Here is a 13,795-nt window from a genome sequence, read left to right as displayed (position 1 = left end):
AGCCTCCCGACTTGACCTTCACCCAGCCTCCCGACCTTCACCCAGCCTCCCGACCTTCACCCAGCCTCCCGACCTGACCGTAACCCTGTCTGACTTCCTCTTCCCTTCCGTCTGACGTTGCTCTGACTAGATGGCAGAACATTGTCACTAGGTGCCTTGTGGTACATCTCTGTACTCTGTTAATTCCTGCTCTAGATAGAAAGGGTGTGTGTGAGGTGACATATGGCCCAGAGGAAATCCCATGACAGTAATTTCCCAAAGGGCTTAGCGGCCTGCAGGGAGGAGGAGTGTGTGTGATGCACTCTGACAGGGATGTGGTGGTGTCAGGAGAGAGTCCTGACCTTATAGTGGGTCTCTTTGGGTTCATTTCAGTGCAAGACCACATGGTTACCACCCTCAGCAAGGGTGCTGAAAACCAGATTCATCCAGTTTACAGGGGAAATGGAAAGAGAGCCTGTGAAGCAACTTCCTCTTTTGGACGTTAACAAGCAGACACTCCAGCTTAACTCCTCCTCCACAATTACTGGATTGGTTGAACAGTGCAGAAGAGAACCATCCAGACAGGACCAGAATGAAAGGCCTGCTACATTAGGTTATATGGACACTAATCTCCTGTGTTACTGCCATCACTTTTACTAGTGTCAAGACGAGAGGTGGGGGGAGGAGACGAGAGGTGGGGGGAGGAGACGAGAGGTGGGGGGAGGAGACGAGAGGTGGGGGGAGGAGACGAGAGGTGGGGGGAGGAGACGAGAGGTGGGGGGAGGAGACGAGAGGGGGGGAGGAGAGGGTTAGAGTATTTATGTCAGTGCTGTGTGGATGTGTTTGGGTGGGTGCTAGGTGGTGGATGTGTGTGGGTGGGTGCTAGGTGGTGGATGTGTGTGGGTGGGTGCTAGGTGGTGGGTGTGGGTGTGGGTGGGTGCTAGGTGGTGGGTGTGGGTGGGTGCTAGGTGGTGGGTGCTAGGTGGTGGGTGGGTGTGGGTGGGTTGGTGGGTGTGGGTGGGTGGGTGGGTGGGTGCTAGGTGGTGTTTGGGTGGGTGGGTGCTAGGTGGTGTTTGGGTGGGTGGGTGCTAGGTGGTGGGTGGGAGGGAGGGTGGATGTGGGCGGGTGGTGGGTGGATGTGGGTGGGTGCTAGGTGGTAGATGTGGGTGGGTGATAGGTGGTGGGTGGGTGCTTGGTGCTGTGTGTGTGTGTGGGTGCTTGGTGCTAGGTGCTAGGTGGTGCTGTTGTCCACCTTATGATCTGACAACGTGCTGCATCACTGGGACATCTACAGTCACTGTCTGTGTGTGTTTCAACTTGTAATGTCACAAGTACTGGGAAATGGTTTCTACCAGCTCCAAACCCAACAATGTAGTGATCACTATCAATGGTTAGGGTTAGAGGTCAAACAGCAGTCCTGTCTCAGAGGACCAAACAGCAGTCCTGTCTCAGAGGACCAAACAGCAGTCCTGTCTCAGAGGACCAAACAGCAGTCCTGTCTCAGAGGACCAAACAGCAGTCCTGTCTCAGAGGACCAAACAGCAGTCCTGTCTCAGAGGACCATTAGTTAGTGGCCAAACAGCAGTCCTGTCTCAGTGGTCTTTCTTGATCTTTACTGGTGTCTACTGGTCTATCTTGGCTTCTGTTGACTTCTGTTGGCTTCTACTGGTCTATATTGGCTTCTGTTGGCCTCTACTGGTCTATATTGAGCTTTATTGGTCTCTTCTGGTCTCTACTGGTCTCTTCTGGTCTCTTCTGTTCTCTACTGGTCTCTACTGGTATCTTCTGTTCTCTACTGGTCTCTACTGGTCTCTACTGGTTTCTTCTGTTGTCTACTGGTATCTTCTGTTCTCTACTGGTGTCTACTGGTCTCTCTGTTCTCTCTGTTCTTTACTGGTCTACTAGTCTCTTCTGGTCTATATTGGTCTCTAATGGCAATCTACATGTGCTTGTGCTCTTAATGTGTCTCTAACCTCTAACCCAGACAGGTGTGGAGAAGCTGACCTGGAGGGACCGTCTGCCTGGATACCTCATCAACATCTCCTCCATCCTCTTTATGGTGACTGTGCTTTTAGTTTGGCCTAATGTTGTCTCTCTCTCTCTCTGTCCCTCGCTCTGTGTCTCTCTCTCTCTCTGTCCCTCTCTCTCTGTCCCTCTCTCTCTGTCCCTCTCTCCGTGTCTCTCTCTCCGTGTCTCTCTCTCTGTCTCCTCTCCGTATCTGTCTCCGTGTCTCTCTCTCTGTCTCCTCTCTCCATGTCTCTCTCTCTCTCTGTCCCTCTCTGTGTCTCTCTCTCTGTCTCCTCTCCCCGTGTCTCTCTCTCTGTCTCCTCTCTCTGTGTCTCTCTCTCTGTCCCTCTCTCCGTGTCTCTCTCTGTCTCCTCTCTCTGTCTCTCTCTCTGTGTCTCTCTCTCTCTCTGTCCCTCTCTCCGTGTCTCTCTCTCTGTCTCCTCTCTCTGTCTCCTCTCTCCGTGTCTCTCTCTGTCTCCTCTCTCTGTCTCCTCTCTCTGTCTCCTCTCTCTGTCTCTCTCTCTGTGTCTCTCTCTCTCTGTCCCTCCGTGTCTCTCTCTCTGTCTCCTCTCTCCGTGTCTCTCTCTGTCCCTCTCTCTCTGTCCCTCTCTCCGTGTCTCTCTCTCTCTGTCTCCTCTCTCTGTGTCTCTCTCTCTGTGTCTCTCTCTCTCTGTCTCCTCCCTCTGTCTCCTCTCTCTGTCTCTCTCTCTGTCCCTCTCTCCGTGTCTCTCTCCGTCTCCTCTCTCCGTGTCTCTCTCTCCGTCTCCTCTCTCCGTGTCTCTCTCTCTCTCTGTCCCTCTCTCCGTGTCTCTCTCTGTCTCTCTCTCTCCGTGTCTCTCTCTCTCCGTGTCTCTCTCTCTCCGTGTCTCTCTCTCTCCGTGTCTCTCTCTCTCCGTGTCTCTCTCTCTCCGTGTCTCTCTCTCTCCGTGTCTCTCTCTCTCCGTGTCTCTCTCTCTCCGTGTCTCTCTCTCTCTGTCTCTCTCTCTCTCTGTCTCTCTCTCTCTCTCTCTCTGTCTCCTCTCTCTGTCTCTCTCTCTCTCTCTCTCTCTCTGTCTCCTCTCTCTGTCTCCTCTCTCTGTCTCCTCTCTCTGTCTCCTCTCTCTGTGTGTCTCTCTCTCTGTCTCTCTCTCTCTGTCTCCTCTCTCTGTCTCCTATCTCTGTGTCTCTCTCTCTCAAGGGGCTTTATTGCTTTGGGAAACATATGTTAACATTGCCAAAGCAGGTGAAGTTGATAATATCCAAAAGTGAAATATACAATAAAAATGAACAGTAAACATTACACTAACAGAAGTTCCAAAAGAATAGACATTTCAAATGTCATATGTACAGGGTTGTAACGATGTGCAAATAGTTAAAGTACAAAAGGGAAAATAAATAAGCATAAATATGGGTTGTATTTACAATGGTGTTTGTTCTTCACTGGTTACCCCTTTCTTGTGGCAACAGGTCACAAATATTGCTGCTGTGATGTCACACTGTGGTATTTCACCCAGGAAAATAGGATTCGTTTTTTTGTGGACCTGTGTAATCTGAGAGAAATATGTATCTCTAATATGGTCATACATTTAGCAGGAGGTTAGGAAGTGCAGCTCAGTTTCCACCTCATTTTGTGGGCAGTGTGCACATAGCCTGTCTTCTCTTGAGAACCATGTCTGCCTATGGCATCCTTTCTCAATAGCAAGGCTGTACATAGTCAAAGATTTCCTTAAGTTTGGGTCAGTCACAGTGGTCAGGTATTCTGCCACTCTGTGGTCAGGTATTCTTTCCAAAATGTCAAGTAATTATCTTTTGGTTTTTTTTTGGTTGGGTCTAATTGTGTTGCTGTCCTGGGGCTCTGTGGGGTCTGTTTGTGTTTGTGAACAGAGCCCCAGGACCAGCTTGCTTAGGGGACTCTTCTCGAGGTTCATCTCTCTGTAGGTGATGGCTTGGTTATGGAAGGTTTGGGAATCGTTTTCTTTTAGGTGGTTGTAGATTTGAATGGCTCTTTTCTGGATTTTGATAATTAGCGGGTATCTGCTTAATTCTGCTCTGCAGGTATTATTTGGTGTTCTAAGTTGTACGCGGAGGATATTTTTTGGTGTTTGTCCCATTTAGTGAATTCTTGGTTGGTGAGCGGACCCCAGACCTCACAACCATAAAGGGCAATGGGTTCTATAACTGAGACAAGTATTTCTATGTAGAATTTATGTTCCTTTTGATTTCATAAAAGGCCCTTCTTACCTTGTCTCTCAGATCGTTCACAGCTTTGAAGTTACCTGTGGCGCTGAAGTTTAGGCCGAATATTGTATATTTTTTTTATGTGCTCTAGGGCAACAGTTTCAAAATGGAATTTGTATTTATGGTCCTTGACCTTTTTTGGAACGCCATTTTTTGTCTTCCTGAGATTTACTGTCAGGGCCCAGGTCTGTCAGGGCCCAGGTCTGTCAGGGCCCAGGTCTGTCAGGGCCCAGGTCTGTCAGGGCCCAGGTCTGTCAGGGCCCAGGTCTGTCAGGGCCCAGGTCTGTCAGAATCTGTGCAGAAGATCTAGGTGCTGCTGTAGACCCTCCTTGGTTGTGGACAGAAGCACCAGATCATCACCAAACAGTAGACATTTGACTTCAGATTCTAATAGGGTGAGGCCAGGTGCTGTAGACTGTTCTAGTGCCCTCGCCAATTCGTTGATATATGTTGAACAGGGTGAAGTTTAAGCTGCATCCCTGTCTCACCCCATGGCCCTGTGGAAATAAATGTGTGCATACTTGTTGATTGTGTACATGGATTTTATAATGTCGAACTGCTTTCCATCAATTTGTCTAGCAGACCCTCATGCAAAATTGAGTCAAACCCTTTTTTTAAATCAACAAAGCATGCAAAGACTTTGCCTTTGTTTTGGTTTGTGTGTTTGCCAATTAGGGTGTGCAGGGTGAATACGTGGTCTGTCGTATAGTAATTTGGTTCTGGTAGTCTTTAATAGTTGATTCTAAGATTTGTATTTGATAATTTAGATGTTTTGCTGTTTGATCTGTGTTATAGGGCCAACAGATTGAAGAAGTGGTTAACCCATACATCTCCGTTTTGGAAAGATAACTCTTCGTGTTTGTTTAGTGTTTCCCATTTGATTCATCATAGTGAAACGGAGGCTCAGGTTTTCTGCTCAGTTTGGGCTGAGGGACTAATACAGTAATGTCTCTCTGTCCTCGTTTGGGCTGAGGGACTAATACAGTAATGTCTCTCTGTCCTCGTTTGGGCTGAGGGACTAATACAGTAATGTCTCTTTGTCCTAGTTTGGGTTTAGGGATTAATACAGTAATGTCTCTCTGTCGTAGTTTGGGCTGAGGGACTAATACAGTAATGTCTCTCTGTCCTAGTTTGGGCTGAGGGACTAATACAGTAATGTCTCTCTGTCCTCGTTTGGGCTGAGGGACTAATACAGTAATGTCTCTCTGTCCTCGTTTGGGCTGAGGGACTAATACAGTAATGTCCCTCTGTCCTCGTTTGGGCTGAGGGACTAATACAGTAATGTCTCTCTGTCCTAGTTTGGGCTGAGGGATTAATACAGTAATGTCTCTCTGTCCTAGTTTGGGCTGAGGGACTAATACAGTAATGTCTCTCTGTCCTAGTTTGGGCTGAGGGACTAATACAGTAATGTCTCTCTGTCCTCATTTGGGCTGAGGGACTAATACAGTAATGTCTCTCTGTCCTCGTTTGGGCTGAGGGACTAATACAGTAATGTCCCTCTGTCCTCGTTTGGGCTGAGGGACTAATACAGTAATGTCTCTCTGTCCTAGTTTGGGCTGAGGGATTAATACAGTAATGTCTCTCTGTCCTAGTTTGGGCTGAGGGACTAATACAGTAATGTCTCTCTGTCCTCGTTTGGGCTGAGGGACTAATACAGTAATGTCTCTCTGTCCTAGTTTGGGCTGAGGGATTAATACAGTAATGTCTCTCTGTCCTAGTTTGGGCTGAGGGACTAATACAGTAATGTCTCTCTGTCCTAGTTTGGGTTGAGGGACTAATACAGTAATGTCTCTCTGTCCTAGTTTGGACTAACACAGTAATGTCTCTCTGTCCTAGTTTGGGCTGACGTTCTCTGCGGTTTTCGGTGTGATCGTGTATCGTATTGTCGTTTCCGCTCTAATGGCGATGTCACCTGACCCGGAGACCAAGTCTAACGTGCGTGTCACCGTCACGGCAACCGCTGTCATCATCAACCTGGTGGTCATTCTGATACTGGATGAGATCTACGGAGCTGTGGCCGTCTGGCTCACTGAGCTGGGTAACACACCTCTACATTCAGATTATTAAGTGTTGTAGCTGGGTAACACACCTCTACATTCAGATTATTAAGTGTTGTAGCTGGGTAACACACCTCTACATTCAGATTATTAAGTGTTGTAGCTGGGTAACACACCTCTACATTCAGATTATTAAGTGTTGTAGCTGGGTAACACACCTCTACATTCAGATTATTAAGTGTTGTAGCTGGGTAACACACCTCTACATTCAGATTATTAAGTGTTGTAGCTGAGTAACACACCTCTACATTCAGATTAAGTGTTGTAGCTGGGTAACACACCTCTACATTCAGATTATTAAGTGTTGTAGCTGAGTAACACACCTCTACATTCAGATTATTACATGTTTGTGTCCTGTGTGCTAACTCAGATTTCTCAAATACTTTTTCATACGGTCTCCTGAATAAGACATCTCTCTCTCCTCTTTCCCATCACTCTCTCCCATCACTCTCTCCTCTCTCCCATCCCTCTCTCCTCCTCTCCTCTCTCCCATCACTCTCCCATCACTCTCTCCTCTCTCCGATCCCTCTCTCCTCCTCTCCTCTCTCCCATCACTCTTCTCTCCCCTCTCCCATCACTCTCTCCTCTCTTCTCTCCCCTCTCCCATCACTCTCTCCTCTCTTCTCTCCCATCACTCTCTCCTCTCTCCCATCCCTCTCTCCTCCTCTCCTCTCTCCCATCACTCTTCTCTCCCCTCTCCCATCCCTCTCTCTTCACCTCTAATCATCCTTCTTCTCTCCATTCCCCCTCTCTCCTCTCCCAGAAATTCCAAGGACAGAGAGTAACTTTGAGCAGCATCTGATTCTGAAGGCTTTTCTACTGAAGTTCATGAACGCCTACGCCCCCATATTCTATGTAGCTTTCTTTAAGGGACGGTACGACACAGACGCACACATGTATACGTGGGGTTATGTGGAGAGATGAATGACACTGGGTTAGGGATTAGGGGTTGGGGTTAGGGGTTAGGGGTTAACATGTGGAGAGATGAATGACACTGGGGTTGGGGTTAGGGGTTGGGGTTAGGGGTTAGGGGTTAACATGTGGAGAGATGAATGACACTGGGTTAGGGGTTAACATGTGGAGAGATGAATGACACTGGGTTAGGGATTAGTGGTTGGGGTTAGGGGTTAGGGGTTAACATGTGGAGAGATGAATGACACTGGGTTAGGGATTAACATGTGGAGAGATGAATGACACTGGGTTAGGGGTTGGGGCTAGGGGTTAGGGTTAGGGGTTAACATGTGGAGAGATTAATGACACTGGTTTAGGGGTTGGGGTTAGGGGTTAACATGTGGAGAGATGAATGACACTGGGTTAGGGTTGGGGTTAGGGGTTAACATGTGGAGAGATGAATGACACTGGGTTAGGGTTAGGGGTTAGGGGTTGGGGTTAGGGGTTAACATGTGGAGAGATGAATGACACTGGGTTAGGGGTTAGGGTTAGGGGTTGGGGTTAGGGGTTAACATGTGGAGAGATGAATGACACTGGGTTAGGGGTTAGGGTTAGGGGTTGGGGTTAGGGGTTAACATGTGGAGAGATGAATGACACTGGGTTAGGGGTTAGGGGTTGGGGCTAGGGGTTAGGGTTAGGGGTTAACATGTGGAGAGATTAATGACACTGGGTTAGGGGTTGGGGTTAGGGGTTGGGGTTAGGGGTTAACATGTGGAGAGATGAATGACACTGGGTTAGGGGTTAGGGTTAGGGGTTGGGGTTAGGGGTTAACATGTGGAGAGATGAATGACACTGGGTTAGGGGTTAGGGGTTGGGGCTAGGGGTTAGGGTTAGGGGTTAACATGTGGAGAGATTAATGACACTGGGTTAGGGGTTGGGGTTAGGGGTTAACATGTGGAGAGATTAATGACACTGGGTTAGGGGTTGGGGTTTGGGGTTAGGGGTTGACATGTGGAGAGATTAATGACACTGGGTTAGGGTTAGAGGTTAACATGTGGAGAGATGAATGACACTGGGGTTGGGGTTAGGGGTTAACATGTGGAGAGATGAATGACACTGGGTTAGGGGTTAGGGTTAGGGGTTAACATGTGGAGAAATGACACTGGGTTAGGGGATAGGGGGTGGGGCTAGGGGTTGTTAGGGGTTGTTGACCGTTTGAGACAGAACTGTGAACAGACAGGACTCTACTCTGAGTAGGACCGTTTGAGACAGAACTGTGAACAGACAGGACTCTACTCTGAGTAGGACCGTTTGATGAGACAGAACTGTGAACAGACAGGACTCTACTCTGAGTAGGACTGTTTGATGAGACAGAACTGTGAACAGACAGGACTCTACTCTGAGTAGGACTGTTTGATGAGACAGAACTGTGAACAGACAGGACTCTACTCTGAGTAGGACCGTTTGATGAGACAGAACTGTGAACAGACAGGACTCTACTCTGAGTAGGACTGTTTGATGAGACAGAACTGTGAACAGACAGGACTCTACTCTGAGTAGGACTGTTTGATGAGACAGAACTGTGAACAGACAGGACTCTACTCTGAGTAGGACTGTTTGAGACAGAACTGTGAACAGACAGGACTCTACTCTGAGTAGGACCGTTTGATGAGACAGAACTGTGAACAGACAGGACTCTACTCTGAGTAGGACCGTTTGATGAGACAGAACTGTGAACAGACAGGACTCTACTCTGAGTAGGACCGTTTGATGAGACAGAACTGTGAACAGACAGGACTCTACTCTGAGTAGGACCGTTTGATGAGACAGAACTGTGAACAGACAGGACTCTACTCTGAGTAGGACCGTTTGATGAGACAGAACTGTGAACAGACAGGACTCTACTCTGAGTAGGACTGTTTGATGAGACAGAACTGTGAACAGACAGGACTCTACTCTGAGTAGGACCGTTTGATGAGACAGAACTGTGAACAGACACCCATACTATCATACTATCATGCTGAATAGAACAGGTCTTTGACAGCCTTTATGTAATTATACTCACCCTGCTGTGTGTGTGTGTGTGTGTGTGTGTGTGTGTGTGTGTGTGTGTGTGTGTGTGGACAGGTTTGCAGGCAGGCCGGGAGACTACGTCTATGTTTTTAATGACTACCGGATGGAGGAGGTGAGGGGGGGGGGATGTTAGTGGAGGGGGGTGTTTGTACACTAATGTTCTTGCTTACAACTTTACTGTCTGGCCTCTGTCATACTCTTGGCTCTGCCCCCCCCCCCCCCCCCCCCCCCCCCCTCTCTCTCCCTCTCAGTGTGCCCCTGGAGGTTGTTTAATAGAGTTATGTATTCAGCTCAGCATCATCATGGTGGGGAAACAACTCATTCAGAACAATGTATTTGAGATCGGCATCCCGTGAGTACACACACACACACACACACACACTGCCCTGCCCATTCCTCCTCTATATCTGCCTTTATCAGATTCTGCTGAAGGACATTTTCTCTCCTGACTTTATGAGCCTAACATCAATATCAGGGATTTAATATTTTAATGTTAGGACGTTCTCTATTACTCTGTGCTGCTTCACTGGGGATCATAGTGGCTCATAGTGGTTCATAGTAGTTCATAGTGGCTCATAGTGTCTTATTTAATATTTTAATGTTAGGATGTTCTCTATTACTCTGTGCTGCTTCACTGGGGCTCATAGTGGCTCATAGTGGTTCATAGTGGCTCATAGTGGCTCATAGTGGCTCATAGTGTCTTATTTAATATTTTATTGTTAGGACGTTCTCTATTACTCTGTGCTGCTTCACTGGGACTCATAGTGGCTCATAGTGGCTCATAGTGGTTCATAGTAGTTCATAGTGGCTCATAGTGTCTTATTTAATATTTTAATGTTAGGACGTTCTCTATTACTCTGTGCTGCTTCACTGGGGATCATAGTGGCTCATAGTGGCTCATAGTGGCTCATAGTGGTTCATAGTGGTTCATAGTAGTTCATAGTGGCTCATAGTGGCTTATAGTAGTTCATAGTAGTTCATAGTGGCTCATAGTGTCTTATTTAATATTTTAATGTTAGGACGTTCTTTTACTCTGTGCTGCTTCACTGGGGATCATAGTGGCCCATAGTGGCTCATTTAATATTTTAATGTTAGGACGTTCTCTACTACTCTGTGCTGCTTCACTGGGGCTCCTAGTGGTTCGTAGTGGCTCCTAGTGGCTCCTAGTGGCTCCTAGTGGTTCCTAGTGGCTCCTAGTGGTTCATAGTGGCTCATAGTGGCTCATAGTGGCTCATAGTGGCTCATAGTGGCTCATTGTGGCTCATTTAATATTTTAATGTTAGGACGTTCTCTACTACTCTGTGCTGCTTCACTGGGGCCCATAGTGGTTCATAGTGGTTCATAGTGGCTCCTAGTGGTTCATAGTGGCTCATTTAATATTTTAATGTTAGGACGTTCTCTACTACTCTGTGCTTTCTCACTGGGGCTCGTAGTGGCTCGTAGTGGTTCATAGTGGCTCATAGTGGTTCATAGCATATTTTTTAATGTTAGGATGTTCTCCATTACTCTGTGCTGCTTCACTGGGGCGCATAGCAGCTTATAGCAGCTTATAGTGGCTCATAGTGTCCTATTGTGTCCTATAGTGTCTTGGTGTCATCGAGTTTCATGGTTCTCTTTCTCTCTGACTCATCTCTCCTTTTCTCTCTCCATCTTTTCCTCCCTTCTCGCTCTCCCTCGTCAGTAAGTTGAAGAAATTGATCCGAGCATGGAAGGGTAAGGGGATTTCATTGGAGGAGAGAGAGGAGCAGCGTGCCAGACCTCCTCAACAGTGGAACCTCGACTACACCCTGGTCCCCTTTGAAGGACTGACCCCCGAGTACATGGAGATGAGTGAGTATATAGTAACAGTAGGTAACAGAGGTGAGGAGGTCAGGTAATTAACTAGACACCTGGACCATACCACCCTGCCTCTCTCTCCCTGTTACCTGGACAGAGACCATACCACCCTGTTACCTGGACAGAGACCATATCACCCTGCCTCTCTCTCCCTGTTACCTGGACAGAGACCATACCAGCCTGCCTCTCTCTCCCTGTTACCTGGACAGAGACCATACCACCCTGCCTCTCTCTCCCTGTTACCTGGACAGAGACCATACCACCCTGCCTCTCTCTCCCTGTTACCTGGACAGAGACCATACCACCCTGCCTCTCTCTCCCTGTTACCTGGACAGAGACCATACCACCCTGCCTCTCTCTCCCTGTTACCTGGACAGAGACCATACCACCCTGCCTCTCTCTCCCTGTTACCTGGACAGAGACCATACCACCCTGCCTCTCTCTCCCTGTTACCTGGACAGAGACCATACCACCCTGCCTCTCTCTCCCTGTTACCTGGACAGAGATCATACCACCCTGCCTCTCTGCCTCTCTCTTAGACTTGGTACACTTACAGCTCATCTCTTGGCAGTAGTACTATAGATTACTTTATCACTGAACCTCATCCCAGATCCAAGATGGCGTAGCAGTTCAGACGTCTTTGTCTTGTCGTGTCCCGTGTATATATCTTAGGCTTGGTACACTTACAGCTCATCTCTTGGCTACTGTAGATTACTTTATCACTGAACCTCATCCCAGATCAAAGATGGCGTAGCAGTTCAGGCGTCTTTGTCTTGTTGTGTCCCGTGTATATATCTTAGGCTTGGTACACTTACAGCTCATCTCTTGGCTACTGTAGATTACTTTATCACTGAACCTCATCCCAGATCCAAGATGGCGTAGCAGTTCAGGCGTCTTTGTCTTGTTGTGTCCCGTCTATATATCTTTTTTTTCCATCGTATATATTTCGTAGATATTTTTTATATTTTTAACCTCAGTTTCAACATGCTCTCCTACAACCCGCCACCCAATGTGGTATGGATCTGCTATTTTCTATACTGCAGAACCGGAACCCCCAACAGGAGATAGCCAGCTTACTAGCTAGTAGTCAGTTAGCCACTGCTAGTGGTCATCAGCTAACCTTAGCCTGGTCAACTCCTGCCAGTCAGCATAGAGCGACTCAACCCAGATCATACCGGACTGCTTTTTCTCCACATTTCCGTGTTTCCTACCGCAAGCTCTGAACCTTTTCACCTGGATCATCACAGCTAGCTAGCTGCTATCCAAGTGGCTACCCCCTGGCTATCGTCTCTGTCCCGACGCAAACACCAGTGAGCCTGGAACTAGCCTCGTGCTAGTCCCATCTCCCGGCTAGCTGAAGAGGTCCATCAGCCACTCCTTGGGCTACAATACATATTTTGCCAATTGGCCTGGACCCCTTTTACTGCCGACACTGAGCCCCGACGATTCCATCACGACTGGTCCACCGACATAATCTGCCGAGGGGTTTCAACAGGCTTCTCTGTTGCGACATCCCCTGAAGGCCCATCCGCTAGCCTGCTAGCCGCGACCCGCTAGCTGTTTAGAGCATATTGGAATGTTAGCTGAAGAGGACCTTCAGCCAATTTCTTGGGCTACAATACCTATTTTGCCAATTGGCCTGGACCCTTTTACCACACGGAGCACTGCTGATCCATCATGACTGGTCTGCCGACGTAACCACACGAGGGGGCTACAACAGACTTCTTCCGTTAAGACGTCCCGCTAAGGCCCTTCTGCTAGCCTTTTAGACCCGGCCAGCTAGCTGTCTGACTCGCCGTGTCTCCAGCTCACCTAGCTTCCCACTGGTCCCTATGATCACTTGGCTACGCATGCCTCTCCCTAATGTCAATATGTCTTGTCCATTGCTGTTTTGGTTAGTGATTATTGTCTTATTTCACTGTAGAGACTCCAGCCCTGCTCAATATGCCTTAACTAGCTATTTTGTTTCACCTCCCACACATGCGGTTGACCTCACCTGGTCTAAATGGTGGCTCTATAGACAAAACCTCTCATCGTCACTCAATGCCTAGTTTTACCTCCACTGTATTCACGTCCTACCATACCCTTGTCTGTACATTATGCCTTGAATCTATTTGTCCGTGCCCAGAAACCTGCTCCTTTTACTCTCTGTTCCGAACGCACTAGACAACCAGTTCTTATAGCCTTTAGCTGTACCCTTATCCTACTCCTCCTCTGTTCCTCTGGTGATGTAGAGGTTAATCCAGGCCCTGCAGCGCCTAGCTCCACTCCCATTCCCCAGGCGCTCTCATTTGTTGACTTCCCTAAACCACTTCAGCGAGCAGGCCATTCTAATCGACCTGGCCTGGGTATCCTGGAAGGATATTGACCTCAATCTGTCAGTAGAGGATTCCTGGTTATTCTTTAAAAGTGCTTTCCTCACCATCTTAAATAAATAAGCATGCCCAATTCAAAAAATGTTGAACCAGGAACCTATATAACCCTTGGTTCTCTCCAGACCTGACTGCCCTTGACCAGCACAAAAACATCCTGTGGCATTCTGCATTAGCATCTAATAGCCCTCTGTGATTTGCAATATTTCAGGGAAGTTAGGAACAAATATACACAGGCAGTTAGGAAAGTTAAGGCTGGCTTTTTCAAACAGAAAATTGCATCCTGTAGCACAAACTTCAAAAGGTTCTGGGACACTGTAAAGTTCATGAAGAATAAGAGCACCTCCTCCCAGCTGCCCACTA

The 13,795-nt window shown here is 47.9% G+C and overlaps 1 protein-coding gene across 1 annotated transcript in view; it reads left to right on the top strand.

Moving 5' to 3' along the window:
- The window catches only part of LOC118947677 (anoctamin-1-like), a 117,466-nt gene that overhangs the window by 78,313 nt on the left and 25,358 nt on the right, over nucleotides 1–13,795 (top strand). Inside the window, exons 16-21 of the mRNA XM_036972632.1 lie at nucleotides 1,964–2,038; nucleotides 6,040–6,241; nucleotides 7,024–7,135; nucleotides 9,279–9,336; nucleotides 9,476–9,576; nucleotides 10,906–11,054. Of these exons, the coding sequence (XP_036828527.1) occupies nucleotides 1,964–2,038; nucleotides 6,040–6,241; nucleotides 7,024–7,135; nucleotides 9,279–9,336; nucleotides 9,476–9,576; nucleotides 10,906–11,054 (697 nt within the window). The remainder of the gene's footprint in view (nucleotides 1–1,963; nucleotides 2,039–6,039; nucleotides 6,242–7,023; nucleotides 7,136–9,278; nucleotides 9,337–9,475; nucleotides 9,577–10,905; nucleotides 11,055–13,795) is intronic.

This window comes from Oncorhynchus mykiss, unplaced genomic scaffold, assembly GCF_013265735.2.
Source record: "Oncorhynchus mykiss isolate Arlee unplaced genomic scaffold, USDA_OmykA_1.1 un_scaffold_188, whole genome shotgun sequence".
In the NCBI taxonomy this organism is placed as follows: Eukaryota; Metazoa; Chordata; class Actinopteri; order Salmoniformes; family Salmonidae; genus Oncorhynchus; species Oncorhynchus mykiss.
The sequence above is the reverse complement of the archived record's forward strand: the minus strand, read 5'-3'. Positions and strand labels throughout refer to the sequence as shown.